This window comes from Saccopteryx bilineata, chromosome 2 (genome assembly GCF_036850765.1).
Source record: "Saccopteryx bilineata isolate mSacBil1 chromosome 2, mSacBil1_pri_phased_curated, whole genome shotgun sequence".
NCBI lineage: Eukaryota > Metazoa > Chordata > Mammalia > Chiroptera > Emballonuridae > Saccopteryx > Saccopteryx bilineata.
The window spans coordinates 388,652,107-388,678,859 of record NC_089491.1 but is presented as its reverse complement, the minus strand read 5'-3'; the positions used below and the strand labels follow the sequence as shown (position 1 = coordinate 388,678,859).

At 54.9% G+C, this 26,753-nt stretch overlaps 1 protein-coding gene across 1 annotated transcript; it reads left to right on the top strand.

Moving 5' to 3' along the window:
* The first annotated feature begins 253 nt into the window (after positions 1-253).
* Positions 254-26,449, top strand: LOC136327244 (myosin-3). Its single transcript, XM_066264242.1, has 41 exons — positions 254-323; positions 1,608-1,666; positions 2,358-2,569; positions 3,181-3,324; positions 3,770-3,926; positions 4,440-4,467; positions 4,858-4,966; positions 5,535-5,627; positions 6,707-6,770; positions 6,850-6,948; positions 8,158-8,261; positions 8,347-8,485; positions 8,877-8,995; positions 9,081-9,230; positions 10,273-10,443; positions 10,592-10,898; positions 11,014-11,084; positions 11,675-11,762; positions 11,846-11,963; positions 12,378-12,501; positions 12,590-12,726; positions 12,831-13,086; positions 13,286-13,528; positions 13,618-13,794; positions 13,908-14,053; positions 14,163-14,253; positions 15,029-15,418; positions 15,532-15,658; positions 16,692-16,810; positions 17,381-17,577; positions 18,808-18,991; positions 20,065-20,230; positions 20,584-20,708; positions 22,967-23,275; positions 23,464-23,667; positions 23,742-23,867; positions 24,921-25,091; positions 25,188-25,292; positions 25,447-25,542; positions 25,647-25,784; positions 26,378-26,449. Exons 3-41 carry the CDS (start codon positions 2,366-2,368, stop codon positions 26,402-26,404), a joined length of 5,823 nt encoding a protein of 1,940 aa, XP_066120339.1. The 5' UTR covers positions 254-323; positions 1,608-1,666; positions 2,358-2,365; the 3' UTR covers positions 26,405-26,449.
* The last annotated feature ends 304 nt before the right edge of the window (positions 26,450-26,753 follow it).

Genomic DNA, 26,753 nt, shown 5'->3' with positions numbered 1-26,753 from the left:
GAACAAGGCATCCCAAACTCCGCACTCTGTGGAGCTGGAGAAATGGTGACAATCCCGCTCATTTCTATATATACCTTCCCCTGGCAACCACAGCAACAACAAAACGTGAGGAAGGAGCTGCTTCTCAGCCCGGGGTGTCTGTCATTCTCTTTCCAAATATAGAGAAGGAACGAGCGCCCGGGGCGGGCGGGACTTATAAAAGCTCCGGCCAGCTCGGCCCCTTGTGGCTGCTCTCTCGTGGGAGGAGGTAAGTCCCAGTCCCTCCTGCACGGCTCCTCTCCTGCGTGTGGCTGAGCGCTCTGTGCGTAGCGCTGCCCGATCTGGTAAGAAATAGTTAGATGTGGCCTGACCTGCGGTGGCGCGGTGGACAGAGCATTGACCTGGAACGCTGAGGTCGCAGGTTCGAAACCCCGGGCTCGCACGGGCAAGGCACATAGGACAAGCAACTACTATGCGCCCACCACCACCACTCTGCACCTTCTCTCTCCCTAAAAGAAAAGACAAAGAAGAAACTCAGACGTGGAGGTAGACCTGCTTAGGCCCTAACGCCCACTCACCCTTCGCTGCCACCGGAGCAGGAATCCTGCAGCCTTCTCTGCTCCTCCCCACGCCCCCTTCATGGTCCGGCTCCCCCGGACCCTCCATGCCCACTGGCCTGTGCCCCGTGATCGCCTTCTCCCTTTGCCTCTCTGAACCATGCAGGGGACCCCGGGGGGGGGGGGTTGCTACCCTCCTGTGACCTTACCGTCCCCACCTGGGCTGCACGTGCCTGTGTGCGTCCTGTCCTCTCATGGCCAACCACACAGGCTGGGTGTCACTCGGCCAGTCCTAGAGATTTCTCCCTGGCCCGGGCTTGGAGCCACACGCTATTCAAACAGAGATTCTGTTTCTACCCCTGATTCTAAATGGAAGGCACTGCAAAAGGTCCCTGCTGGGCTGGAAGGAGCCAGGTTTGGGGGGCAGGTGGGCAGGGACTGTTACTCCCTTAGTGGCTCCCCTGTGGATGGCGTCCCATCTATCCCTCCAGCTTCCCTCTGGGGTAAGGCTCTTTCTATGTTACTGGTCCTTTAGCCTATTTAGTTAACTCATCAAGAGCTGATTCTTTTTTTTTTTTTTTTTTTTTTTGCATTTTTCTGAAGCTAGAAACAGGGAGAGACAGTCAGACAGACTCCCGCATGCGCCCGACCGGGATCCACCCGGCACGCCCACCAGGGGCGACGCTCTGTCCACCAGGGGGCGATGCTCTGCCCATCCTGGGCGTCGCCATGTTGCGACCCTCCTGGGTGTCGCCATGTTGCGACCAGAGCCACTCTAGCGCCTGGGGCAGAGGCCACAGAGCCATCCCCAGCGCCTGGGCCATCTTTGCTCCAATGGAGCCCTGGCTGCGGGAGGGGAAGAGAGAGACAGAGAGGAAGGCGCAGCAGAGGGGTGGAGAAGCAAATGGGCGCTTCTCCTATGTGCCCTGGCCGGGAATCGAACCCGGGTCCTCCGCACGCTAGGCCGACGCTCTACCGCTGAGCCAACTGGCCAGGGCAAGAGCTGATTCTAAGCTGGACCAGACACTCGGAGAAACCCACCTGAGTTGTCTTTTTGCGTGCTCATGGCAGGTCTGACTTTCCCCGGCTGCTGTGGCCTTCTGCTGTCCTCCTGTGGGTGTGACTCTCAGGTGAGAATTTGGGCCATGTCTGCAGCAGGTGGAGATCTCCGGGGGATCTGAGGTTACGATTCCTCCTGCCTCCCAAAGGCCTGGAGGGCACAGAGAGCCCAGGAGAGCTCAGGCAGGTACAGGGAGGCCACGGAGGAGCAGAGAGCCCAGGAAAGCTCAGGCAGGTACAGGGAGGCTGCGGAGGAGCAGAGAGGAGGCCTAACTCGAGGAGACTTTCCGAAGGGGCACGGAGGTGGGATGTGGCTTCTAGTCTCGGCCACTGAGAAAGGCACCCTCTGGGTTCCTGGTGTGAGGAGGTGGCCACCTTGACTCAAAGTGGTTCCGAGATTCTTTAGCTCTTTGCCATTGAGCAGAGTCACTTTGAAGAATGGCCTTTAGTTTTTAATAGTGCTTATTTTTAAAAGCTTCCCTCGGTAACACCTGCCTGGATTTTAGAGAAAGTGGGGTGCTGAGAGGCACCCACCCTGGGTCCGTCACCAGGCTGAGCCTCGGAGCATCGAGGAGACGGGGCTGCACGTGCCCTGTGTGTCTGGCACAGAACAGCCACTCCGTAATCCTGGGCCTGCTCGGTGCCCCCCCCTCCCCCCCCGCAGCTCCGTCTTATGGGTGGAGCTCCGAGGACCGAGGGTTCGGAGCAGGTGCTAGCCCCGCCTGGGAGCCGCGGGGCTCACCTGGGGGGTCTGCCTTCCAGCTGACACCATGAGCAGCGACACCGAAATGGAAGTGTTCGGCACCGCTGCTCCCTTCCTCCGGAAGTCAGAGAAGGAGAGGATCGAGGCTCAGAACCAGCCCTTCGACGCCAGAACCTACTGCTTTGTGGTCGACTCCAAGGAGGAATACGCCAAGGGGAAGATGAAGAGCACCCAGGATGGGAAGGTCACCGTGGAGACGGAGGACAGCCGCGTACGCCTCCTCCGTGCCCCCTGCTGCCCTGCTGGGCTGTGTCCCGGCCTCGGAGCTGCCCGGTCTGGCCTGTGCATCGGCCGCACCCCGGCCTTCCCCGTGCGGGTGCCAGCCTGCCAGCCAGCTGCTCTAAAGCCACCTCGCTCTCTCTCCTGTCCCTGCTCAGGGGCTGCCTACGTGCCGTTCTCCGAGTAGATAAGAGCAAGCCCACCAGCTACCAAGCAGGGTTTGGGTCCAGCTAGTGTTCCCCAGCGAGCGAGCGAGCGAGTATCCCCCCGGCCCCTGTCCTGCACCCTCCGTCCCCTGTATCTGGACACTCTTGCTCCTCACTTCCCTCCTCCTTTCCCCACGCGTGCCCGTCACCCAGGGAAAACACAGAGGCCCCGCATGGCTGCCACCAGTCCCGTCTGTCTTCTCAAGCGGCATCTATCCTGTCTCGCTCGCTGTCAGATGGGTGTCTTTTCTCTCTCTCTCTCTCTCTCTCTCTCTCTCTCTCTCTCGCCTACCTGCCCCTCTGACTGGCTCACCAGCCCCTTCCTGGGTGGCAGGCGTCCGCAGCGGGCGGACGGCACGGAGAGCACTAGGTGAGCGCCACTCTGCTCCCCTTTCAGACCCTGGTGGTCAAACCCGAGGACGTGTACGCCATGAACCCGCCCAAGTTCGACCGGATCGAGGACATGGCCATGCTGACGCACCTGAACGAGCCGGCCGTGCTCTACAACCTCAAGGACCGCTACACCTCCTGGATGATCTATGTCCGTGCCCGAGTGGGCGCCTCTCTCCCCCGGCGCGTGGCGGGGCCGGGGGCGGGGCGCCTGTGTGTGGGGCGGAGTGTCCGAACCAGCTGTTGAACAAACGGAGGGAAATGGGGAAAAGAAGAATGGGGAAGAGGAAGAAGAGGAGACAGCGAGAGAAGGGGGGGGGACAGGCAGAAGACAGGCTGGAGGAAGGAGGGCTGCGAAGGGGCAGGGAGAGCCATGGGTGGGGCAGGAGGACCGCAGAGGGTCTCAGCCTTGTCACTCACCGGCGGTGGGCGGTCCCGCCACGCCCCTCCTCGAGTCTAGCTTGTCTCTCATCATTAGAGGTTATTTATATCTCCCTTATTTTACTAGTTTATTGTAAAGAAAAGTGCAAAACTAATAAAGGCAAAAGGTTGTATGTTTACCTACGTATGCTTTTTTTTTTTTAACCTTCCCACAGACCTACTCGGGCCTGTTCTGTGTCACCGTCAACCCCTACAAGTGGCTGCCGGTGTACAACCCCGAGGTGGTAGCCGCCTACCGAGGCAAAAAGCGCCAGGAGGCCCCGCCCCACATCTTCTCCATCTCCGACAACGCCTATCAGTTCATGCTGACCGGTAGGTGCCCAGGGAGGCAGCCTGGGGTGGTTAGAACAGGCGCTGGGGGCAGGGGGGGGGGCACGAGAGAAGTGTCACGCGGCACCGGGCCTGCTCTGTTTGGCCGGGGACCTCACACAGAGGAGAGGAGGGAAAGATGCTGCAAGAGGCAGAAAGAGGACAGATCTGCGAGCCCCTTGCCGGCCCGCTGAGCAGGCTGCATTTAAGACCTAATGACCCTATGAAACTACTATTTGTAGGGGCCAAACAAACAAACAAACCAGCCTTGACATTTTCATATGGTTCGATCTAATGTGATCAGAAGTCACTGACTGGTGACACCCACTGGCTGGTATTAAGCAGGGGCTCAGCCTCCCGAGGCTCATTCTCAGGCCCCTCCCCAGGACCGACACACTCCAGAGGGTGGAGGATTCGTGCCGTGCACTGGCCGGTGACTGCTTGAGAAACGGGCTAACACAGGGCAGCTCTTGTCATATACTGCCATCAGCTCTCCTTTCTTCTTGCCTTCCACAGATCGTGAAAACCAGTCCATTCTGATCACGTAAGTTCCCGAGGCAGTTTCTTAGTGGGGGCTCCTTGTCCCCAGTGCAGAAGGCAGAGGTGCCACCTGCCATGTTCTGTCCATTAGAACAGATGTCTTAGAACAATGTCTTAAGCAATTAGACATTGCTTAGAACAATGTCTCTCAGGAGAAGCTAGATCTGGGGACGGGCAAGAACTTCGTGGAAGGCCTCAGGCTGCTGGAGCCACCCACCCTCGGCTCAGCCCAGCTGGGGAGCCTTCCCTTGGGACGCTGCGCCTCTGTGTGGTCTCACGTGTGTTTGGTAGACGTGTGTGTGATGTGGCTTAGAGCATGTTTAGGCCTCCGTGTGACACCTTGGAGACACTATTTATACTATCAGAACTTCTTTTCTGATCACTCCACATTTAGCGGAGAATCCGGGGCAGGGAAGACTGTGAACACCAAGAGGGTCATCCAGTACTTTGCAACAATTGCAGCTACTGGCGACCTGGCCAAGAAGAAGGACTCCAAAATGAAGGTACGCTGTGAGGGGGGCTGTCTGTGTCTTCACTTCCGGACGGGGGAGCACGGGGAGGCAGCACCCCCTCCTTCACAGAGAGGGAGCGGGCCGGGGGCTAGAGTCTTCTGATGACCCAGTGTATGGGTGACGGCGCAGGATCAGACCCTGTCTGCTTTCTGGAAAATAAGTCTCTAAAAGGGGTCAGTTTGGGAAAATCCCAGAGAGCGGCTTCTTTTGTGGCAGAATGACATACGCCCACTTGAGGGGACTCTAGTCACCTTTCTGAATGACAATGTGACAACAGTCTGAAGTGAAGACAACCTCCCTGACTGGAGAAGCAGGGAACCGAAGCCCCACAGGAATCTGCAGCTGAGATACTACACCGCAGCCAAAGACAGCACCGCGGCACCGCGGGCTTGGGTGCGCCGCGCTGCTGCGGTTCCTCCCCTATTGGGAAGTCAGGGCGGCAGGGACTGGCTCTGCCAGGCAGCCGGACAGGCAGGAGTGACACAGCTAGGGACCGCTGCCTACGGCCGGGCCGTTCTGTGGCTTTTTCTCCCCTTGATCCCTTGACTTTGTGCCTCAGGGGACTCTGGAAGACCAAATCATCAGTGCCAACCCGCTGCTGGAGGCCTTTGGGAACGCCAAGACCGTGAGGAATGACAACTCCTCTCGCTTTGTGAGTCTGATTCAGTGACGCTGGGATGTTCCCTGTGGCCTACAAGATGAGTAGGGTCCTCGTCCTCACAGAGGTGACAGTCCAGAGGGGACCGACAGCGGAGGACTGAAACAAATCAATGGGGCAGTTTTGGATAACAATACATTCCTGCTAACGATATATGGGTATGAAGTTCAATAAACAGGGCCAGCGATGACAGAGTAATTGGGACCAGGCCTCCTGTAGACGGTGTCAGCGGGCAAGTTCTCTGCGGGGATGTGGGTGTCTGTGAGTCCTGAGACCGCAGAAGGAGCAGGAACAGAGGGCAAGTGTAGCTCTGCAGTGGGGGGGTCTAGTCGAGGGGTCGGGGCACGTGTAGCTCTGCAGTGGGGGGTCTAGTCGAGGGGTTGGGGCACGTGTAGCTCTGCAGTGGGGGGGTCTAGTCGAGGGGTTGGGGCAAGTGTAGCTCTGCAGTGGGGGGGTCTAGTCGAGAGGTTGGGGCAAGTGTAGCTCTGCAGTGGGGGGGTCTAGTCGAGAGGTCGGGGCACGTGTAGCTCTGCAGTGGGGGGTCTAGTCGAGGGGTCGGGGCACGTGTAGCTCTGCAGTGGGGGGGTCTAGTCGAGGGGTCGGGGCAAGTGTAGCTCTGCAGTGGGGGGTCTAGTCGAGGGGCTGGAGGAGGGTCTGAGTGGTGGCAGAGAGGTGGCAGGAGGGCACACCCATGATGGGAGGGGAGAAGCAGAAAGAGACCTGTCACCGAGGTGTCTGTAGACCATGAGAAGGTGCCTGATGTCACTCAGGAAGCCACTAAAGGATTCTGTAGGCAGGGATGTGCTGCGGTTTGATCCACACCTGGAAAAAAGCAGCGGCTTACTCTGTTGATGGCGCGAGGTGGGGAGGTTGCGAGGCAGCGTAGCATTAAGGGGACGGGAAAGGGGAGTCACATCAAATGGGAGAGAGAAGAAGGGAGAAAGAGGAGGTCATATTTAACTTCAAACTGTAGGAAAATAAAGCTCCTATTCATGGGACCCAGGAGACTAGCTGGGACCCTTGGAGCCATGGTAAACGCCGGTCTCCCTTGCCCCACCCCTGACCCCCCACAGGGCAAGTTCATCCGAATCCATTTCGGCACCACTGGGAAGCTGGCCTCCGCAGATATTGAAACTTGTGAGTAGATTACTGGGCTCAGAAGATGTCTCCTGGTGTCAGGGAACCATGTGGGGAACTCCCGTGTCTGTGACCCTAGATCTGCTGGAGAAGTCGAGGGTGACCTTCCAGCTGAAGGCTGAGAGGAGCTACCACATCTTCTACCAGATCCTGTCCAACAAGAAGCCCGAGCTCATAGGTGAGCCAGCCCCCAGCCCCCAGCCCCCAGCCCCCAGTCCCCAGTCCCCAGTCCCCAGCCCCCAGCCCCCAGCCCCCAGCCCCCAGTCCCCGGTGGGGTAGGCCTTTCAGGCACTCGGGCTCTGACACCCCCGGACCCGGCAGGGCTGAGCCTATCTATACCAAGGCGCCTTCTCGACGGGCAAGAGTCCGCTTCTGAAATGAGATGCAGCCGTACAGACATGCTGATTTGAAAGAAACAGAATCCAGTGCACAACAAAAGCAAACCACTCCTGAATTCAGCACAGGTTTATCGATATGCTGCTCACAAAGAGTAGGGGATATTTAAAAATGAATATGAAGCTATAAAAAAAAGAAGCATTTTATTTTTTTTTATGAAGCAAGAACATCAGAAAAGCAAATGACAGTCAAAGAAAGTTGGTTGCTTATGCAAATGAGATACAAAACCAACTTTTTATTTCATTGGTGAAAATGCACTCTACCAAAGACTGAAAGTACTGGAGTGTCTGTACGTTCCCTGATCCCCTAATTTTTGTGAGCAGTGTGTATGTGTATATTATATACAATATATAAAAACTGAACACTTAAGCATTTTGTTGTCCTTTAGCGCCCCCTTGTGTTTCAAAACGGAAACCAGCCTTGCACCAAACGCAGGGAGGCGGGTGCAAGCTTGGAGGAACAATCCAGCCTGTAGGGCCACCCTGCCCTTTGCTCTGCACTGAACAGGGGCCTTGCGCACACGGCCTTCTGCGCCCTGTGGCTGTGTCTGCTCAGCCTTCTGGTCCCAAGCCCGGACACCGGGTGCCGCTTTTCAACCTGTGCCCCACCCCAGCCAGCGTGGGCTCCTCCCAGACCCAGGCTCAGCCAGCCTCCCTTCGAGCTTTTCTGAACCCTCACAAAAAGCCGCGTTCACATGCCAAGCAAGAGAATGTCCATTCTGCATTTTCTCCGGGGTCTTGAATGGACATTTGCACGGGGTGGGGCGGGGCAGCGGCACAGTCGTCCCCGCCCCCCCCACCCCCCCACGCACACACCGGGCCTCCACGCACATAGTCATAGTCTGAGTGCGGTGAGGCTGTTGGAAAGAGATCGCCAACTCTAAAATTCAGTCTGGGCTCCGGAAGAGGCAGTTTCAAACCAGAACGCAGAAGCTCAAGTCCGCTGGGTGTCTGTCTCTTACGGGACCTTGTCGAACCACGCCTCGTTTCAGAGCTGCTGCTGATTACGACCAACCCGTACGACTACCCGTTCATCAGCCAGGGCGAGATCCGGGTGGCCAGCATCGACGACGCGGAGGAGCTGCTGGCCACGGACGTGAGTGGGCCGCAGGGTGAGGCCGGGCACGCCCCTTCTCGGCCACTGAGGCGGCCGGCTGACATACGTGTCCTTCCAATGCCAGAGCGCCATCGACATCCTGGGCTTCAGTCCAGAAGAGAAATCCGGCCTGTACAAGCTGACGGGCGCCGTGATGCACTACGGGAACATGAAGTTCAAGCAGAAGCAGCGGGAGGAGCAGGCCGAGCCCGACGGCACCGAAGGTGAGGGCACCCTGGGGCCGGGTGTAAGCCAGGCTGGGTGGGTGTCCAGGTGCCGGGGCTGGGTGGGTGTCCTGCTGGGGCTTTCTGGCGCCTCCTGGGAGAGTGACCAATCCTCCTTGCACCTGTGTTCACTGAGTCGTTAGAATGTCCCTATTTCAGTAGCGGCGAGCGGTGACCAGGGCTTCCTGGAACCCAATCCGGCCTTTTCATAAAATCTGTCATATCCTCTGAGTGAATTTGCTCCCACGGCCGCACAGAAGCAGTTTAGAGATACAAAAACTAAAAACAAAACAAAACTCTGACAGAGGCTAGCTTGGCCACATCTGGATGAATGAATTTCCAAGGGGTTCTTCCTCTTGGCCCTTGGCCATCGTCTTTCTTTTCTTGCTAGTGGCCGACAAGACAGCCTACCTGATGGGCCTGAACTCCTCAGACCTGCTGAAAGCCCTCTGCTACCCCAGGGTCAAGGTCGGCAATGAGTACGTCACCAAAGGCCAGACTGTGGATCAGGTAGGCAGCCACTTCCGGGCCGGGAAGGGACGCGGGCTGCCCCGTGGTCACTGCCTTCGGACTCAGCACGGACCTCTCCCCACAGGTTCACCATGCTGTGAACGCCCTTTCCAAATCGGTGTACGAGAAGCTGTTCCTGTGGATGGTCACCCGCATCAACCAGCAGCTGGACACCAAGCTGCCGAGACAGCACTTCATCGGGGTCTTGGACATCGCGGGCTTCGAGATCTTTGAGGTTGGTGTTGCTTGCGTTCATGCTTCTGTGTGGCTTTGCGTGACCGTGGGGAGGATGTCGAGGTGGCCAGCATGCCGTAACATCACATCAATTAGGAAGACTAGAGGGAGGGTGGACCCGTCCATCCAGACAAAAGAGAATGTGGAGAGGGTTTGTATTTACTCTAAGAGAGGGGAACCTTTCTGTCAAATACAATTTTAAAGGATATAGTTTAATGATTTTAAAAAACCCACAAAACTCAAATGCGGTGATGGAGTTACAGAGAGCCAGGGCGATGGAGAATTTAGAAATAAGTCAATTGTGCAATATTTTACATAAAAATCCCACTAGTTCTGGGTTAGAGGCATAGAGCCATTCATCAAAGTATCTATTTGGTGTCCCAGAGAGAAGACAGGCGGGCAAATCAAAGACGAGCTTGTATCTACAGAGGAGGATGAGGAGTCTGTATAAGGCAGGGGTCGGGAACCTATGGCTCGCGAGCCAGGTGTGGCTCTTTTGATGGCTGCATCTGGCTCGCAGACAAATCTTTAATAAAAACAATAATAATGTTAAAATATAAAACATTCTCATGTATTACAATCCATTCATTTCCTTCCGCTCATGTTCATGGTTGCGGGTGGCTGGAGCCAATCACAGCTGTCCTCTGGGACAACATCAAATTTTTATTGGATAATGCGTAATGTACACGGGTTGTTGTATGGCTCTCATGGAATTACATTTAAAAATATGTGGTGTTCATGGCTCTCTCAGCCAAAAAGGTTCCCGACCCCTGGTATAAGATCTGCCAGAGAGTAACTACAAACTGAGGCCGTCTGTGGTTGGGCACGGGAGGGGCGCCGCTCACAAGCACTCAGGAGCGGGAGGAGCCCCTTCTGGTGGGGGTTACAGAGCAGCTACAGTTTCGGGGACATCCTGAAGATCATGAGCTATGTCTGAGAACACAGATGAGCTGGCCCGGGCCTGAGCCATCAGGAGGAGCTCGGTGGTCTTGGCCTTTGAAAGAAGTCTAACTTGTTACGTGCACACTCTCTTTCCATGTTAGTACAACAGCCTGGAGCAGCTGTGCATCAACTTCACCAACGAGAAGCTGCAACAGTTCTTCAACCACCACATGTTCGTGCTGGAGCAGGAGGAGTACAAGAAGGAAGGCATCGAGTGGGAGTTCATTGACTTCGGGATGGACCTGGCCGCCTGCATCGAGCTCATCGAGAAGGTAGAGAGATACATGCTACGCCCCAGGGGAAGCTCCTCTTTTGTTGGGACCATTACTAGAAGTTGTCTTTGGCTCCTGCAGACAGTGGAGTCACTGGGATATACTAGGATTAAGCACTGAGGTATATAGCCTGTTATGTTTCTTATAGCCGATGGGCATCTTCTCCATCCTGGAGGAGGAGTGCATGTTCCCCAAGGCTACGGACACCTCCTTCAAGAACAAGCTGTATGACCAGCACCTGGGCAAGTCCAACAACTTCCAGAAGCCCAAGGTCGTCAAGGGCAAGGCGGAGGCCCACTTCTCCCTGGTGCACTACGCGGGCACCGTGGACTACAGCGTCTCGGGCTGGCTGGAGAAGAACAAGGACCCCCTGAACGAGACGGTGGTCGGGCTGTACCAGAAGTCCTCCAACAGGCTCCTGGCGCACCTCTATGCCACCTTCGCCACCACGGACGGTACCCGAGTCCCCAGAGCGCCCTGCGACCCTGCCGCCCCCGCCCGGGCCCATCTGCAGGGCCGAACGTCCCTCCTGCCCCGCTAACCGGCACGTGTCTCTGTCATTCCTTCCAGCTGACAGCGGGAAGAAGAAAGTTGCCAAGAAGAAGGGCTCTTCCTTCCAAACCGTCTCTGCCCTTTTCAGGGTAAGAAAAATGCCGGTTTATCTGTTCGTAGCTGGTTGACGTCATCACAAACCGAGAAATGTAGAGATTCTCTCCTTTTTATCCAAGAATAACAATGTGGCCTTCATTCGATTGCTGTCCCTTAGTGATGTTCAGGTCTGGTGTCACGATATTTAAGCGAGGGCTAACGCACGTAAGACCGGAACTTGATGATCATCTCGTACTGGAACAGGCTGGGCTGGCCGGCCAGGGCGCTGAGTCCACTGCCCAAGCTTTCTGACCCGCTGGAAGGACGGGGGCGGCAGTGTCTCCTTTGTCCGGCGGGGAGCAAACATCTCTTGAGTTGATTTCAGAGGGCGTTTTCTACTTAGTTTCTGGTTCACTGTGAATCAAAAGACTATTGTATAAGATTTTTTTTTTTTGGTCCACTCCTCTAGCCATGTGACTAATAAAAGAAAGAGTTAAATAACCTTCTTATTCTTTAGAAGTCATGATAAGAGTCAAAGCTGTCTCTTACCTTTCACCACGATACTACAGTATTACAAAACACAGTGCTGTGTCTGTAAAAGCCTACCGCAGGCTCGCTGTCCACGGTCACCTTCTCCTTTCAGGAAAACCTGAACAAGCTCATGTCGAACTTAAGGACGACTCACCCTCACTTTGTGCGCTGCATCATTCCCAACGAAACCAAGACCCCGGGTGAGACGCGGGCCGGCTCCCGGCTGGTGGGCGGGCGGTGGGGGGCTCTGTGTCACGGGGATGTGTCTTGTGTCCTTGGGCAGGGGCTATGGAGCACAGCCTCGTCCTGCACCAGCTGCGCTGCAACGGGGTGCTGGAGGGCATCCGCATCTGCAGGAAGGGCTTCCCCAACCGCATCCTCTACGGGGACTTCAAACAAAGGTGCGTCACAGGAAGTTCTGTATGCGTCTTCCCATGCTGTGCCAACGCCGGCATTTGGGAGAGAGAGAGAGAGATACCAACGAGAAGACCCATTTTAACCGAACAGCGACAGATGGACTCCCGTGTAAAACGAATAACCTACCAGCTCGGCCAACAGCTTTCTTCCGAAGAAGCTGTTGTACTTCTTTCTTCCGCCTTGTCCCGGGAGCTCATCTGATGTGCACACGGCAGAAACACACCTGGACGGAGAACCAGGAGGCCTAGAGTCTAGGCTGTGATCTGTTCCGAGCAGGCTTCCCTCCTCTCTGGCCCGTGGCTTACTTGCTTATTAGGAAGGGAGGCCTGCACCGGACGGTCTCCAAGGCTGCTATGTCTGCTAACAGCCTCTGGTCCTTTCTGTGCCCACAACGGCAGGTACCGCGTGCTGAACGCCAGTGCCATCCCCGAGGGGCAGTTCATCGACAGCAAGAAGGCCTGTGAGAAGCTGCTGGCGTCCATCGATATCGACCACACTCAGTACAAGTTTGGACACACCAAGGTGGCGATCAGTTCTGACCGATGCTGGCCGTTAGTCCCTCTCAGACGTCCGCAGACCCCCAATTCACACCACCCTTCTCCCCTCTAAGGTGTTCTTCAAAGCTGGCTTGCTGGGAACCCTGGAAGAAATGCGTGACGACCGCCTGGCCACCCTGATCACTCGGACACAAGCCGTGTGCCGGGGATTTCTCATGCGCATGGAGTTCCAGAAGATGGTGCAGAGAAGGTTGAGTAGGGTCTTTGTTCAAACACGAGCGCTTTTCAGGAAGCGTGTGGTGGTGGTGGGAGGGGGGGCATCTTCCTTAGAAACAACCTGTATTTTGTTTCCAGGGAGTCCATCTTCTGCATCCAGTACAACGTCCGTGCCTTCATGAACGTCAAGCACTGGCCCTGGATGAAGCTCTTCTTCAAGATCAAGCCCCTGCTCAAGAGCGCGGAGACCGAGAAGGAGATGGCCACCATGAAGGAGGAGTTTCAGAAAACCAAAGATGAGCTTGCCAAGTCGGAGGCGAAAAGGAAGGAGCTGGAGGAGAAGCTGGTGACCCTGGTGCAGGAGAAGAACGACCTGCAGCTCCAAGTGCAAGCCGTAGGTGTCGCGGGATCTTTTCTGTTTCCGTTCTCCATCTAGGTGTGATTATGTAAGAAGACTAGAATTTTGGTGGGATTTTTGCTTTTTAGTTTGGATGCTTCCTCAAGAACTTCGGTCTAGAGCTAAATACTGGAATGTCGCAACCCTTATCTCGTTGAAGGAAATCACGATTTAAAAAAAAAAATTTTTTTTTTAGGAAAGTGAAAACTTGCTGGATGCAGAGGAAAGGTGTGACCAGCTCATCAAAGGCAAATTCCAGCTGGAGGCCAAGATCAAGGAGGTGATGGAGAGAGCGGAGGACGAGGAAGAGCTCAACGCGGAGCTGACGGCCAAGAAGAGGAAGCTGGAGGACGAGTGTGCGGAGCTCAAAAAGGACATCGACGACCTGGAGCTGACCTTGGCCAAGGTTGAGAAGGAGAAGCACGCCACGGAGAACAAGGTACTCTCCCTGTGGGGTGGCCAGCTCACCAGCGTCGTTGCACACCGAACTGCGTCCCTTCCTCACAGGGACCCGGGGCTTCTCCCTAGGTTAAAAACCTGACCGAGGAGCTCGCCGGGCTGGACGAGACCATCGCGAAGCTGACCAGGGAGAAGAAGGCCCTCCAAGAGGCCCACCAGCAGACCCTGGACGACCTCCAAGCCGAGGAGGACAAAGTCACCTCGCTGAGTAAAGTGAGGAGCAAGCTGGAACAGCAGGTCGAGGAGGTGAGTGCGCCCTGCTCACCGCTGGTCCTGGGCTTCGGGACCCGAGGGGCCCCCGGGACTCCTCCTCCGGGGCGGAGCACCGGTTCTCACGAGGAAACGACGCCCCTTTGCAGCTGGAGAGCTCCCTAGAACAAGAAAAGAAGCTCCGCGTGGACCTGGAGAGGAACAAGAGGAAGCTGGAGGGGGACCTGAAGCTGGCTCAGGAGTCCGTCTTGGATCTGGAGGGTGATAAGCAACAGCTGGACGAGCGGCTCAAGAAGTGGGTGCTCGGCCCTCAGACGGCGGTTCCCGGCTGCCCGGCCGGGGCGGTTCCTGCGCGGCCAGCGACTGCGTGTTCGCGTTCCCACCTCCTCTGCTTCCTTTCCCAGGAAGGACTTTGAGTACAGCCAGCTGCAGAGCAAAGTGGAGGACGAGCAGACTCTGGGCCTCCACTTTCAGAAGAAAATCAAAGAGCTACAGGTAAGGGGAGCGTTTCGGGTTTTCTCTTCTCTGTGTGGGTCCCTCCTAGCGGCTGGTGTTCCGTGCGCTGAGCCCCCGGGAGCCGGTGGGCAGCACCGGGGGGCCGCCTGCCGTGGTGAGGCTGTCAGAGCAGTGACGGATAACTTCTTTTTCTCTATGATTTTAAATAAAGTACATAACTGAAGTATTTTGAGCCAACATTTAGTCGAATGGAAAACATCCCGGGGTGATCACTGCAGGGTAATGACCTCGTTGGTGCAAGAAGAAGTCATACTAGGCCCTGGCTCAGTGGTAGAGCGTCGCCCGGCATGTGGAAGTCCTGGGTTTGATTCCCGGCCAGGGCATACAGGAGAAGTGCCCATCTGCTTCTCCACTCTTCACCCTTCTTTCTCTCTCCCTTTCCCTTCCCACAGCCATGGCTTGATTAGAGCGAGTTGGCCCCAGGCACTGAAGGTGGCTCCATAGCCTCCGCCTCAGGTGCTAAAAAATGGCTCTGGTTGCAATGGGGCAAGGGCCCCAGATGAGCAGAGCATCGCCCCCTAGTGGGCTTGCTTGGTGTGTATCCCGGTCAGGGTGCATGCAGGAGTGTCTCTGCCTCCCTGCCTCGCGATAAAATTAAAAAAGAAAAAGAAAAAGAAGAGAAAAATGTCAGACTAAAGGAAACTAGTGATACTTCTCTGGGAGAAGTTCCAGAGTGGGTTTGTTTAGTGGGAAGGGAAGCTCGCCTGTCCCTGACGTTCAGAGCGAGTCACTCTGGGACCGACTGGCTCTACAGGCTCGGATCGAGGAGCTGGAGGAGGAGATCGAGGCGGAGAGGGCGACCCGGGCAAAGACGGAGAAGCAGCGCTCCGACCTGTCCCGGGAGCTGGAGGAGATCAGCGAGCGGCTGGAGGAAGCCGGAGGGGCGACCTCTGCCCAGATCGAGATGAACAAGAAGCGGGAGGCCGAGTTCCAGAAAATGCGCCGGGACCTGGAGGAGGCCACCCTGCAGCACGAGGCCACGGCGGCCGCCCTCCGGAAGAAGCACGCGGACAGCGTGGCCGAGCTCGGGGAGCAGATCGACAACCTGCAGAGGGTCAAGCAGAAGCTGGAGAAGGAGAAGAGCGAGCTGAAGATGGAGATCGACGACCTGGCCAGCAACATGGAGACCGTCTCCAAGTCCAAGGTGCCTGGGCTGACGGGCGGGAGAGGGGGCCCAGGCTTCGGTTTAAAGAGACCTCCGGGGTCGTTCGCATCTCCATGCGGACTTCATTTTTCTCCCCCTTCTCAATCTTTAAGGCCAATCTGGAGAAAATATGCCGATCTCTGGAGGACCAGCTGAGTGAGGCCAGAGGCAGGAACGAGGAAATTCAGAGGAGCATGAGTGAGCTGACCACCCAGAAGTCTCGTCTGCAGACGGAAGCCGGTGAGTGCCCGGGGCGGGGGGGGGGGGGGGACCAGAAGGGCAACACCTCACTCAGGGAGCCCTCAGAGCTGGCCACTCATCAACACTGAAGCACCTCGTTGTGGAGAAACAGTTAGAGTCACCCAGAAAAAGAGCCATTCCGTTACCCTGAAGGAGGAGGACACAGAGAGTTCAGTAAAAGCAAGAGAGAGTAGGCCAGATAGAGACGGGATTCAGAATTGTCACCTGGTTCAGACTCTTCCCAAATCAACATAACCTTGCATCAAAAGAGTCTAGAAGGCAGAAAGGGGACCAGAAACAGAGCCCCGTGGCCTTTCTGCTTCCTGTGGATGTCTTTTCAGATTGTCCGCAGTCAAGACAGTAAATAAAGAAACAGGGACAATTTGTATAGGGCTCTTGCTGCATAATACAAATGTCGGGGCACGTTATTTGGGACTGTCACCTAGAAACGTGGCGTTACCCAGCACGGGCCCCCCAGGGCATCAACATGGGTGGATCAATCCTTTGCTCACCACCACAACCAAGACAATGGAGAAGAGCAGCTCAGTTTCCATTTCAGAATGACCGTGGTGTCACAGAGTCCTAAAGCCTCTCACCCCCTCTTTTTTCTCTTACCTCCTCCCTATGAGTGTATAAACCTGATCTGACCCTGTTCACCCAAGAGTCTACCTTCAAATGATCAGAGACCTCAAGACCTTGGGGAAGCGCTATTTCCCTTAATGACAAATCGATGGACCGTTGGAAACGCCAGCCACCGGGAGGTCTGGTGGGAGTCTTCAGGTGTGGCCGGTCAGGTTTAAACTTACAGTTGTCCTCAGGGGTTTCACTGACAAGAGCCACTCCACACTTCTAGCCGTTGAGGACAATTCTGATGGGGTGGTGCTCCCACTTTTCTCCTGGACTCGTCACCCCTCAGAAGGGACCACACCATAGGATCTCCTCTCTTCCCAGGTCTTAGCACAGGCTCTTCCTCACAGGAGGAACCTGGTACGCGAGTGAATTAATGGAGGAATTGATGTCTCTCTGGGCACAGGTGAGCTGAGTCGTCAACTGGAAGAGAAGGAAAGTATAGTATCCCAGCTCTCCAGGAGCAAGCAGGCATCCGCCCAGCAAATGGAGGAGCTGAAGAGGCAGCTGGAGGAGGAGAGCAAGGTATGGCGTCCGAGGGAGTTGCTGCTGTGACTCAATGTGCAGGTAGTGGCCCTGGCCTGTTGGCTCAGCAGTAGAGTACCAGCCCGGCATGTGGAAATCCTGGGTTCAATTCCCGGCAGACAAGAGAAGCACCCATCTGCTTCTCCACCCCTTCCCCTCTCTCCTTCCTCTCTGTCTCTCTCTTCCCCTCCCGCAGCCAAGGCTCCATTGGAGCAAAGTTGGCCGGGGTGCTGAGGATAGCTCCATGGCCTCCGCCTCAGGCGCTAGAATGGCTCCAGCCACAACGGAGCAATGCCCCAGATGGGCAGAGCATAGCCCTCCGGTGGGCGTGCCGGTTGGATCCTGGTCAAGCACATGTGGGAGTCTGTCTCTGCCTCTCCACTTCTCATTTCAGAAAAATACATACAAAACAAAATACTTTTCAGGTAGCACCTGCAGACCACACAGGGGGGCAACTGTATTCAGGAGGTGATGAGGGAAGGAGCGAGCTGGGACTGTCTCACGCATGCGGCCTCAGCATGTTACCCCCCCCCCCCCCGTATGCTCTCCACTATCATGACTTTTTTTCAGGCCAAGAACGCACTGGCCCACGCCCTGCAGTCCTCCCGCCACGACTGTGACCTGCTGCGGGAACAGTACGAGGAGGAGCAGGAGTCCAAGGCCGAGCTTCAGAGGGCGCTGTCCAAGGCCAACAGCGAGGTTGCCCAGTGGAGGACCAAGTACGAGACGGACGCCATCCAGCGCACGGAGGAGCTGGAGGAGGCCAAGTGCGTGACTCTGTTTACCTCTGGAAGAACCTGGACCCTGAAACGATCACTGATAGAGGGAGGGCTCTCGCTGTAGAACTACTGCCACCGGGGAGTGGACTTGTTCTGTGCCTGGATCTTTCCCCGTCCCGTGTCGCTCGATGCACTGTCGGGCTCCGGGAGGGATCTGGCCTCAGCCTGCGTCTCCTTAAGCCAGTGGTTCTCAAACTTTTTGAAGTCAGGGCACATTTAAAATCCTACAAATAATTGTAAGTGCACTATATACAAATTTCTGAGAACTACATTATAATAATTAAGTCAAATATTAAAGAAAAAACATATAAAGTCCAAACATGCTTTTATGGTAATTAAATGAAATAAATATGACAAAATTAAATTTAGCTGACATTAAAAGACATTTTTTACGTTATAGTTTTTGAGTTATGCTTTTTAGAATTCATAAAAAAGAGGAGTTAAAAAATAAAAAAAAAGACAAAAAAGTGATCTTTTTATATATATAGATACATTCTTAGTAAGATTTAGTAAATTCGGCAGGTCCTGCAGCGAATGTGTTAAGTTTTTTCATTCTTGTGTTTATGAGAAACATGAACCTAATGTGTCCTAGCAATTTCTTCAATGTTTGGGCATCTATTTGAAAGGCAAACTCTCATTTCCTGGCCAATACATTGAAGAATTCCTCTCTTTTTACTCTTAATTGTGTTGAGTGCAGAAAACCCCACCATACATATCATCTTAACTTGACATCAAACAAAGGATAGAAGAAATTTGCCTCCAGTCTTTCCGGGGAACATGGGGGGTAGTGTAAACAATCCAGCACCACAGCTTAACAGCCTTTTGCAACCTAATCAGGCAAGTGAGGTGGGGGGTTGGGCAAACTGTCAGCTTACAGTCAATTCTCCACACCTCTGTCCCCCAAAAATCTAATCTCCAAAAACCCTGTTGGTTTTTTGGTCCCCAATAGGCACATATTTCTCTGGAATAGCATAGGGCGCACCTGGAAATCTAGGGTGCATACTTTGAGAACCACTGGCTCTAAACAAGCAGCTTGATCTTGGGGAGAGATGCACAGGTTCTTGAGCACTGATTTTTTGCAGCCAGGAAGCTCTCCTGCGCTTGCGAACGCTAATGGGTGTTTGAGTCAGAGGGTTAGTGATTCCGACGTGATGAATAGGGACGTCCCAAGGGATTGAAACTTTAAGTCACCTCCGCTTCTCTTCCGCCCTCTTCAAGGAAGAAGCTGGCCCAGCGCCTGCAGGACTCCGAGGAGCAGGTGGAGGCGGTGAATGCGAAGTGCGCTTCCCTGGAGAAGACCAAGCAGCGGCTGCAAGGAGAGGTGGAGGACCTCATGGTGGACGTGGAGAGGGCCAACTCCATGGCCGCGGCTCTGGACAAGAAGCAGCGGAACTTTGACAAGGTGCGGGCTCAGCTCTGTGCTGGCTGGGCGCCGTGGCGTGCGGAGTGCCTTGGAGCCCTGGGAGGAGGGGCCTGGGTCCCTGTCCTGACCCTGTCCCACATGCGCAGCGTGAGCTTGGGCAGGTCCCTGGACCTCACTGAGCTGCAGTTTCCTCATCTGTCAAATGAAATGGGAAAGGGATGGGGGTGGGAGCTCCTCTCAAACATTGTCAGTGGAGACAAACCCATTTCTACGATGTTATTCAGACCCAGATGTTTTTCTCACCCCACCCGCATTCTGCCTGTCCATCGGGGTGGCTGGCATGCAGGAATCTCACCTGGGTGCCCCTGAGCAAGCTTCTTGCCAGCCCCCCCCTTTTTTTCCCTGTATTTTTCTGAAGCCGGAAACGGGGAGAGACAGTCAGACAGACTCCCGCATGCGCCCGACCGGGATCCACCCGGCACGCCCACCAGGGGGCGATGCTCTTGCCCACCAGGGGGCAATGCTCTGTCCCTCCGGGGCGTCGCTCTGCTGCGACCAGAGCCACTCTAGCGCCTGGGGCAGAGGCCAAGGAGCCATCCCCAGCGCCTGGGCCATCTTTGCTCCAATGGAGCCTCGGCTGCGGAAGGAGAAGAGAGAGACAGAGAGGAAGGAGAGGGGGAGGGGTGGAGAAGCAGATGGGCGCTTCTCCTGTGTGCCCTGGCTGGGAATCGAACCCGGGACTTCTGCACGCCAGGCCGACGCTCTACCACTGAGCCAACCGGCCAGAGCCCCGGCCCCCCTTTTGGTACAGCAAATAGGTTGACTTGAATCAAAGTTATAATGAAATATTTAAAAAGGCAGGGCCATTTTCATATCAGGAAAAGGACACTTCTGGCCGGCTAATGGCTTCTCAAAGGATCAGTTTGCTTTCTGGAGACAGTTGTGGCGGATTAATCATGAATTTTGAGTAATATTTACAGAGCAAAATCTTGGTTAGTCCACTGATGAAGACCAAGGAGGTAGGCGAGGGACACGCCACAGAGTGCAGCCCTGGGCTTGGAGGCTTCACCCCAGGGGCTGTGTCACTGGTGCCTTCTGTCACGCTGTCCCAGGTGCTAGCCGAGTGGAAGACAAAGTGTGAGGAGAGCCAGGCGGAGCTGGAGGCGTCTCTGAAGGAGTCTCGCTCCCTGAGCACCGAGCTCTTCAAGCTGAAAAACGCCTACGAAGAGGCCTTGGATCAACTTGAAACTGCAAAACGAGAGAACAAGAATTTAGAGCGTAAGCAGTGTAAAGCCGTCCGAAAGGCCTCCCCGCCTCCATCCCCGCCCCACTATGGCCAGAGCGAGTGCAGGAGAGGGTGTGACTCCAGGCTCACAGCCCTGCACCCGTGTGTGTGTGTGTGTGTGTGTGTGTGTGTGTGTGTGTGTGTGTATGTGTTATAGAGCACACACAGAAACTGTCCTCAGGGGGGTTCTCGAGTCTTTCTCTCTACAACACCTTATGTCCGGGCACCAGCACGCTTAGAACTATAATAAGGTGGTTAAAAGGGGGGCAATTGGATGCCCATGCCCACCACGCTCAGATGCCTGCACAGAGGTGTTCAGATGCAATCCTAACTTTCTTCTCTACAGAGGAGATAGCCGATCTCACAGAACAAATCGCTGAAAATGGGAAAGCCATCCATGAGCTGGAGAAGTCGAGGAAGCAGGTCGAGCTGGAGAAGGCCGACAGGCAGCTGGCGCTGGAGGAGGCGGAGGTGAGTGGAAGGCCAGGCAGGGGGCGGCAGGGGCAGGAGCGGACCCCCCAGTCAGGGCGGGGCTCCACCAGGGCACGGGCGGCCCCTCTGCCTAGATCTCGGCCTCGGTGGATCCCAGTACTAACGTCAGCTCCCTTTCTTCCGGAACGCCTACCTGCACGGTTGAACCAGTGAATCCCGTGAATTCTGTTAAATTCATTGGAAAATAAATTATTACACTGAAATAGGTCTAAAATGAGATTTTTACAAAATCTTAGGTGAATTTTAAGTATCCCTAAGCTGTTCTACACTCCTAAGGACTAGAATAACTTAAATGTTATCTTTGGATCATATAAACCAGGGGTCCCCAAACTTTTTACACAGGCGGCCAGTTCACTGTCCCTCAGACCTTTGGAGGGCCAGACTATAAAAAAAAATCTATGAACAAATCCCTATGCACACTGCACATATCTTATTTTAAAGTAAAAAACAAAACGGGAACAACTACAATATATAAAATAAAGAACAAGTAAATTTTTTTAAAATAAATTTTTATTAATGTTAATGGGATGACATTAATATTTCAGGGTACATATAATCAAAGAAAACATGTCTAGGTTATCTTGTCATTAAATTATGTTGCATACCCCTCACCCAGAGTCAGATTGTCCTCCGTCACCCTCTGTCTAGTTTTCTCTGTGCCCCTCCCCCTCCCCCTAACTCTCTCCCTCCCTCCCTCCTGCATCCTCCCTCCCCCCACCCCTGGTAACCACCACACTCTTGTCCATGTCTCTTAGTCTCGTTTTTATGTTCCACCAATGTATGGAATCATGTAGTTCTTGTTTTTTTCTGATTTACTTATTTCACTCCGTATAATGTTATCAAGATCCCACCATTTTGCTGTAAATGATCTGATGTCATCATTTCTTATGGCTGAGTAGTATTCCATAGTGTATATGTGCCACATCTTCTTTATCCAGTCTTCTATTGAAGGGCTTTTTGGTTGTTTCCATGTCTTGGCCACTGTGAACAGTGCTGCAATGAACATGGGGCTACATGTGTCTTTACGTATCAATGATTCTGAGGTTTTGGGGTATATACCCAGTAGAGGGATTGCTGGGTCATAAGGTAGTTCTATTTTCAGTTTTTTGAGGAACCACCATACTTTCCTCCATAATGGTTATACTACTTTACATTCCCACCAACAGTGTATGAGGGTTCCTTTTTCTCCACAGCCTCTCCAACACTTGCTATTACCCGTCTTGTTGATAATAGCTAATCTAACAGGAGTGAGGTGGTATCTCATTGCCGTTTTGATTTGCATTTCTCTAATAACTAATGAAGCTGAGCATCTTTTCATATATCTGTTGGCCATTTGTATTTCTTCCTGGGAGAAGTGTCTGTTCATGTCCTCTTCCCATTTTTTTATTGGATTGTTTGTTTGTTTGTTGTTGAGTTTTATGAGTTCTTTGTAAATTTTGGATATTAGGCCCTTATCTGAGCTATTGTTTGAAAATATCAGTTCCCATTTAGTTGGCTGTCTGTTTATTTTGATATTGGTTTCTCTTGCTGAGCAAAAACTTTTTATTCTGATGTAGTCCCATTCATTTATCTTTGCCTTCACTTCTCTTGCCATTGGAGTCAAGAAGAACAAGTAAATTTAAATCAACAAACTGACCAGTATTTCAATGGGAACTATGCTCCTCTCACTGACCACCAATGAAAGAGGTGCCCCTTCCGGAAGTGCGGCGCGGCCGGATAAATGGCCTTAGCAGCCACATGCGGCAGCAGGCCGTAGTTTGGGGACCCCTGATATAAATAAATAGCAATGAAACACTTTCTGCACTGAAGATAAATTAGACATTTATTTATTTAGAGAGGAAAGAAGAGAAATGAGAAGCATCAATTCTTCATTGTGGCTCCTTAGTTGTTCATTGATTGCTTTCTCATATGTTCCTTGATTAGGGGGTTACAGCAGAGCCAGTGACCACTTGCTCAAGCCAGCGACCTTGGGCTCAAGCTGGCAAGCCTCGCTCAGGCTAAGGAGCCCGGCTCTAGCCAGAGACCTCAGGGTTTCCGACCAGGGACCTCAGCACCCCTGGCTGATGCTCTGTCCGCTGCGCCACCGCGGATCAAGCAGGGGATTTGTTCTTTAAAATGATAGCTGTGAATCATGGAGCCAGAGCTTTGACTGTTCCATTATAGCTTTATGGCCCGGAGGGCAGTGTGGAGCGCTCTGCGAGATCACTGCTACTGTCTCTGTTTCTTGTTGGGTAAAGGCTGCCCTTGAACACGAAGAGGCCAAGATCCTCCGCGTCCAGCTGGAACTGACGCAGGTGAAGGCGGAGGTGGACAGGAAGCTGGCGGAGAAGGACGAGGAGCTGGAGCAGCTGAAGCGGAACTACCAGCGGACGGTGGAGGCCATGCAGGGCGCCCTGGACGCCGAGGTGCGCAGCAGGAACGAGGCCCTCCGCATCAAGAAGAAGATGGAAGGGGACCTGAATGAGATTGAGATTCAGCTGAACCACGCCAACCGCCAGGCCGCCGAGACCCTCAGACACCTCAGGAGCGTCCAGGGGCAGCTGAAGGTGTGGGGTCGCTGCCCAGCGGGGAACCCCTCCTCCCGGGCGGGGAACCCCTCCTCCTTGGCGGGAAGCCCCTCCTCCCGGTTGGGGAACCCCTCCTGGCCTCAAACGCCCCCCTGGAGATGCCAGCGAGGCTGACGGCCCAAACGCCTGGCCTTCCGCTAGACTTCTTCCTTCTCTTCTCCGGCTAGGACACCCAGCTACACCTGGACGACGCGCTCCGGGGCCAGGAGGACCTGAAGGAGCAGCTGATGATGGTGGAGCGCAGAGCCAACCTGCTGCAGGCCGAGGTGGAGGAGCTGCGGGCCTCCCTGGAGCAGACGGAGAGGGCGCGGAAACTGGCCGAGCAGGAGCTCCTGGATGCCAACGAGAGAGCGCAGCTGCTGCACACCCAGGTGGGGGGCGGGGAGGCCGGGGACGGGCCCGTCGGGCTGGACTGTCTGCGTGACGCCGGCTCCCCTTTCCCCAGAACACCAGCCTCATCCACACCAAGAAGAAGCTGGAGACAGACCTCCTGCAACTCCAGAGCGAGGTGGAGGATGCCAGCCGGGACGCGAGGAACGCTGAGGAGAAAGCAAAGAAGGCCATCACGGACGTAGGGCTCTTCCTTCCCGCTCCTGAGGCTGCCCAGACTGTTACCTTCAGCCCCCTGCCTTTCCCATCCCAAGATGATAGTTCCCGTTAGACGGCTGGGGCCGCCCCCGGCCCCACCTGGTGTACATCCTGCTCAGAGACCACTGCCCACCTCCCTCCGACTCAGCACGGCCCCTCCCGCACATTTAACAGGGGGAGATGAGAAATCAGGGTGCGCAGACAAAACAAGACCAGAAAGGGTTACCTTCTCTCTCTTACGCCCGTGGGGAACTACGCTCTTCTTTCCTTCAACATGACTTACTCCAAATATAGAAACGAGGCTCTCGGATGTCAGTATCCCACCAAAGTTCATTTTTTCACGGAGCGATTGGGCTCTGCTTCCAGCGGCGCTTCACCTTTCTGGGTCTCAGGTGCGGTCCCCCGGCGGCCACCGCTCCGACGGCGCCATCTGCTGCCCAAGGGAGGACACGACCTTGCCGCTGCGTTGCTTTCCTGCTGGCTCAAGCAGCACACCCCGATTCCCTAGAGGCCTTTCCTTAACCTCACTATCTTCAAACCTGCGACGCTGAGCATCACATCAGACTTCTCTTTTTTTTTTTTTATTTATTCATTTTTATTAGAGAGAGAAGGAGAGATAGAGAACAGGGGGAGGAGCAGGAAGTATCAACTCCCATATGTGCCTTGACCAGGCAAGCCAGGGTTTTGAACACGTCAGACTTCTCTAAATCTCAGTTTCCTCTGAAAAAAAAAAGTTTATTGGCGATCTTGGTGATAAAGAAAGAATTTCCTTGAGTGGCCTACGTTCCAAGGAGGGCCAGTTTAAGGAAAGAAAGGACCCATTTCCCATTTCAGTCCTTGAAAGTTTCGTTTCTTGGGTTATTTTATAGTCCCCGGGTAGCCCGTTTCATAGTCCCTTGAGGGAGGGAGGGCTCAATCGCCTTCCTTACTGCCTTTTCTCTTTAGCTTGTCCCCGGCCCTCTGGTGGCCCAGGTTTTGACAGCTCGGAGGCCCTGGGTCCCTGCCTGCGTCTTAGTGCCAGTGGCTTGCTTTGCAGGCGGCCATGATGGCTGAGGAGCTGAAGAAGGAGCAGGACACCAGCGCCCACCTGGAGCGGATGAAGAAGAACCTGGAGCAGACGGTGAAGGACCTGCAGCACCGTCTGGACGAGGCAGAGCAGCTGGCCCTGAAGGGGGGGAGGAAGCAGATCCAGAAACTGGAGACGCGGGTACTTGCCAGGAAGAGCCCCAGCACATCCCGAGCTCGCCAGCCTCTCCCGTGGGGCGCCGCCGCCCCGGGCTGACTCCCCAACCCTGTCCCCCAGATCCGAGAGCTGGAGTTCGAGCTCGAGGGGGAGCAGAAGAAGAACGCGGAGTCTGTTAAGGGCCTGAGGAAGTATGAGCGCCGGGTCAAGGAGCTCACTTACCAGGTAAGGGGCGCGGACGCCCGCGGGGCGCGCGCTCTCCGCGAAGCGCACACCCGGCCGTGCGCGCTCTCCGGGACACAGACAGGGAGACGCGCGCCAGCCCCGGGCAGCCGGCCGGACCTCCGGCAGCCCAACATCCCTGCGTTCTCATCCTCAGAGTGAAGAGGACAGGAAAAACGTGCTGAGGTTGCAGGATCTGGTGGATAAACTTCAAGTGAAGGTCAAGGCCTACAAGAGGCAGGCCGAGGAGGCTGTAAGTCGGACGGACGGACGCGCCGGTGGTTTCGAGGCAGCAGCCTGGTCCGTTTCTCACAGGGAGCGCTGATCTTACCTGCCCGCGGCTCTCTCTGGTTCCAGGATGAACAAGCCAACGCCCATCTCACCAAGTTCCGGAAGGCTCAGCACGAGCTCGAGGAGGCTGAGGAGCGGGCCGACATCGCCGAGTCTCAGGTCAACAAGCTCCGAGCTAAGACCCGGGACTTCACCGCCAGCCGGGTAGGTGGAGCCGGTGGGCAGGTGTGGGCTGGACCTGCAGCCCCACCCCGCACCCCTCGCCCCCGCAGCCCCCGGACAACCCAGCAAGAGCCCACTGTGATGGGGAAAGTGTTGAACTGGGAGGAACCTTAGAGAACCCCCACCTTTGGACTGGTCCATCCTGCGCTCAGGGAGGGAAGAAGGGGTTTGCTCCAGGTCACTTAACTGAGAACAGCCCGGTCAGGGCCCAGGCCTGTAAGTTGCAATCAAAGACTTAAATCACACCGTTCTGAAAAGGAATGAACGGTGCCCACTGAGGTCTTCTCAGCGCCCCCTGCGGGCACTGTCTTCAGTCACTTTACATGTGAGCAGGTGACTGTCCGCAGGAAGTCCCCATGCCCGGGGCCAGTCCTTTCTGAGGGCCCATTTCTCCTGCTGTGGGGTGGAGTGAGTTCCTCCATGCACGCAATTGTTTATTCTTCTCAGGTCTGAAAAAATACCCCCGTCCTACTGAACTGTATAAGCAAGCAACCCCTGTCTCTGCCAGGAGAGGGAGCAGCAGGAAATGTGTCTCTGCCCGTTGGCACAACTACCAACGCCCCCTGTCTTTGCAGATGGTGGTCCATGAGAGTGAGGAGTGAGCCGCCCTCTTCTGGGACAGGACAGAGAATATGCAAAATGCGTATTTTCACCGTTTCCTGACCTCTTTGCTTCATTTCCACAGGACTGCTCCTCACAGGCAATAAACGTTGCTTCATTCTCAGTTTCGGATCTGCTTCCTTGTCTCCACGCCGGGAAGCAGTTCATTGCTTGGTGGTTTTCATGCCTAATGTTGAAATCTCAGGAAGCAGGTGGCTTAATAGGTTCAACTGCTCTGCATCTGCAGGGACCGGAAGAGGCCGCTCTTGGTTGAAATTTGAGATTAGATCAGAAAGGGAGAGTACTCCAAGGCCCACCAGGGTTTCGGCGGGGGCGTCTAGCAGCAGGACA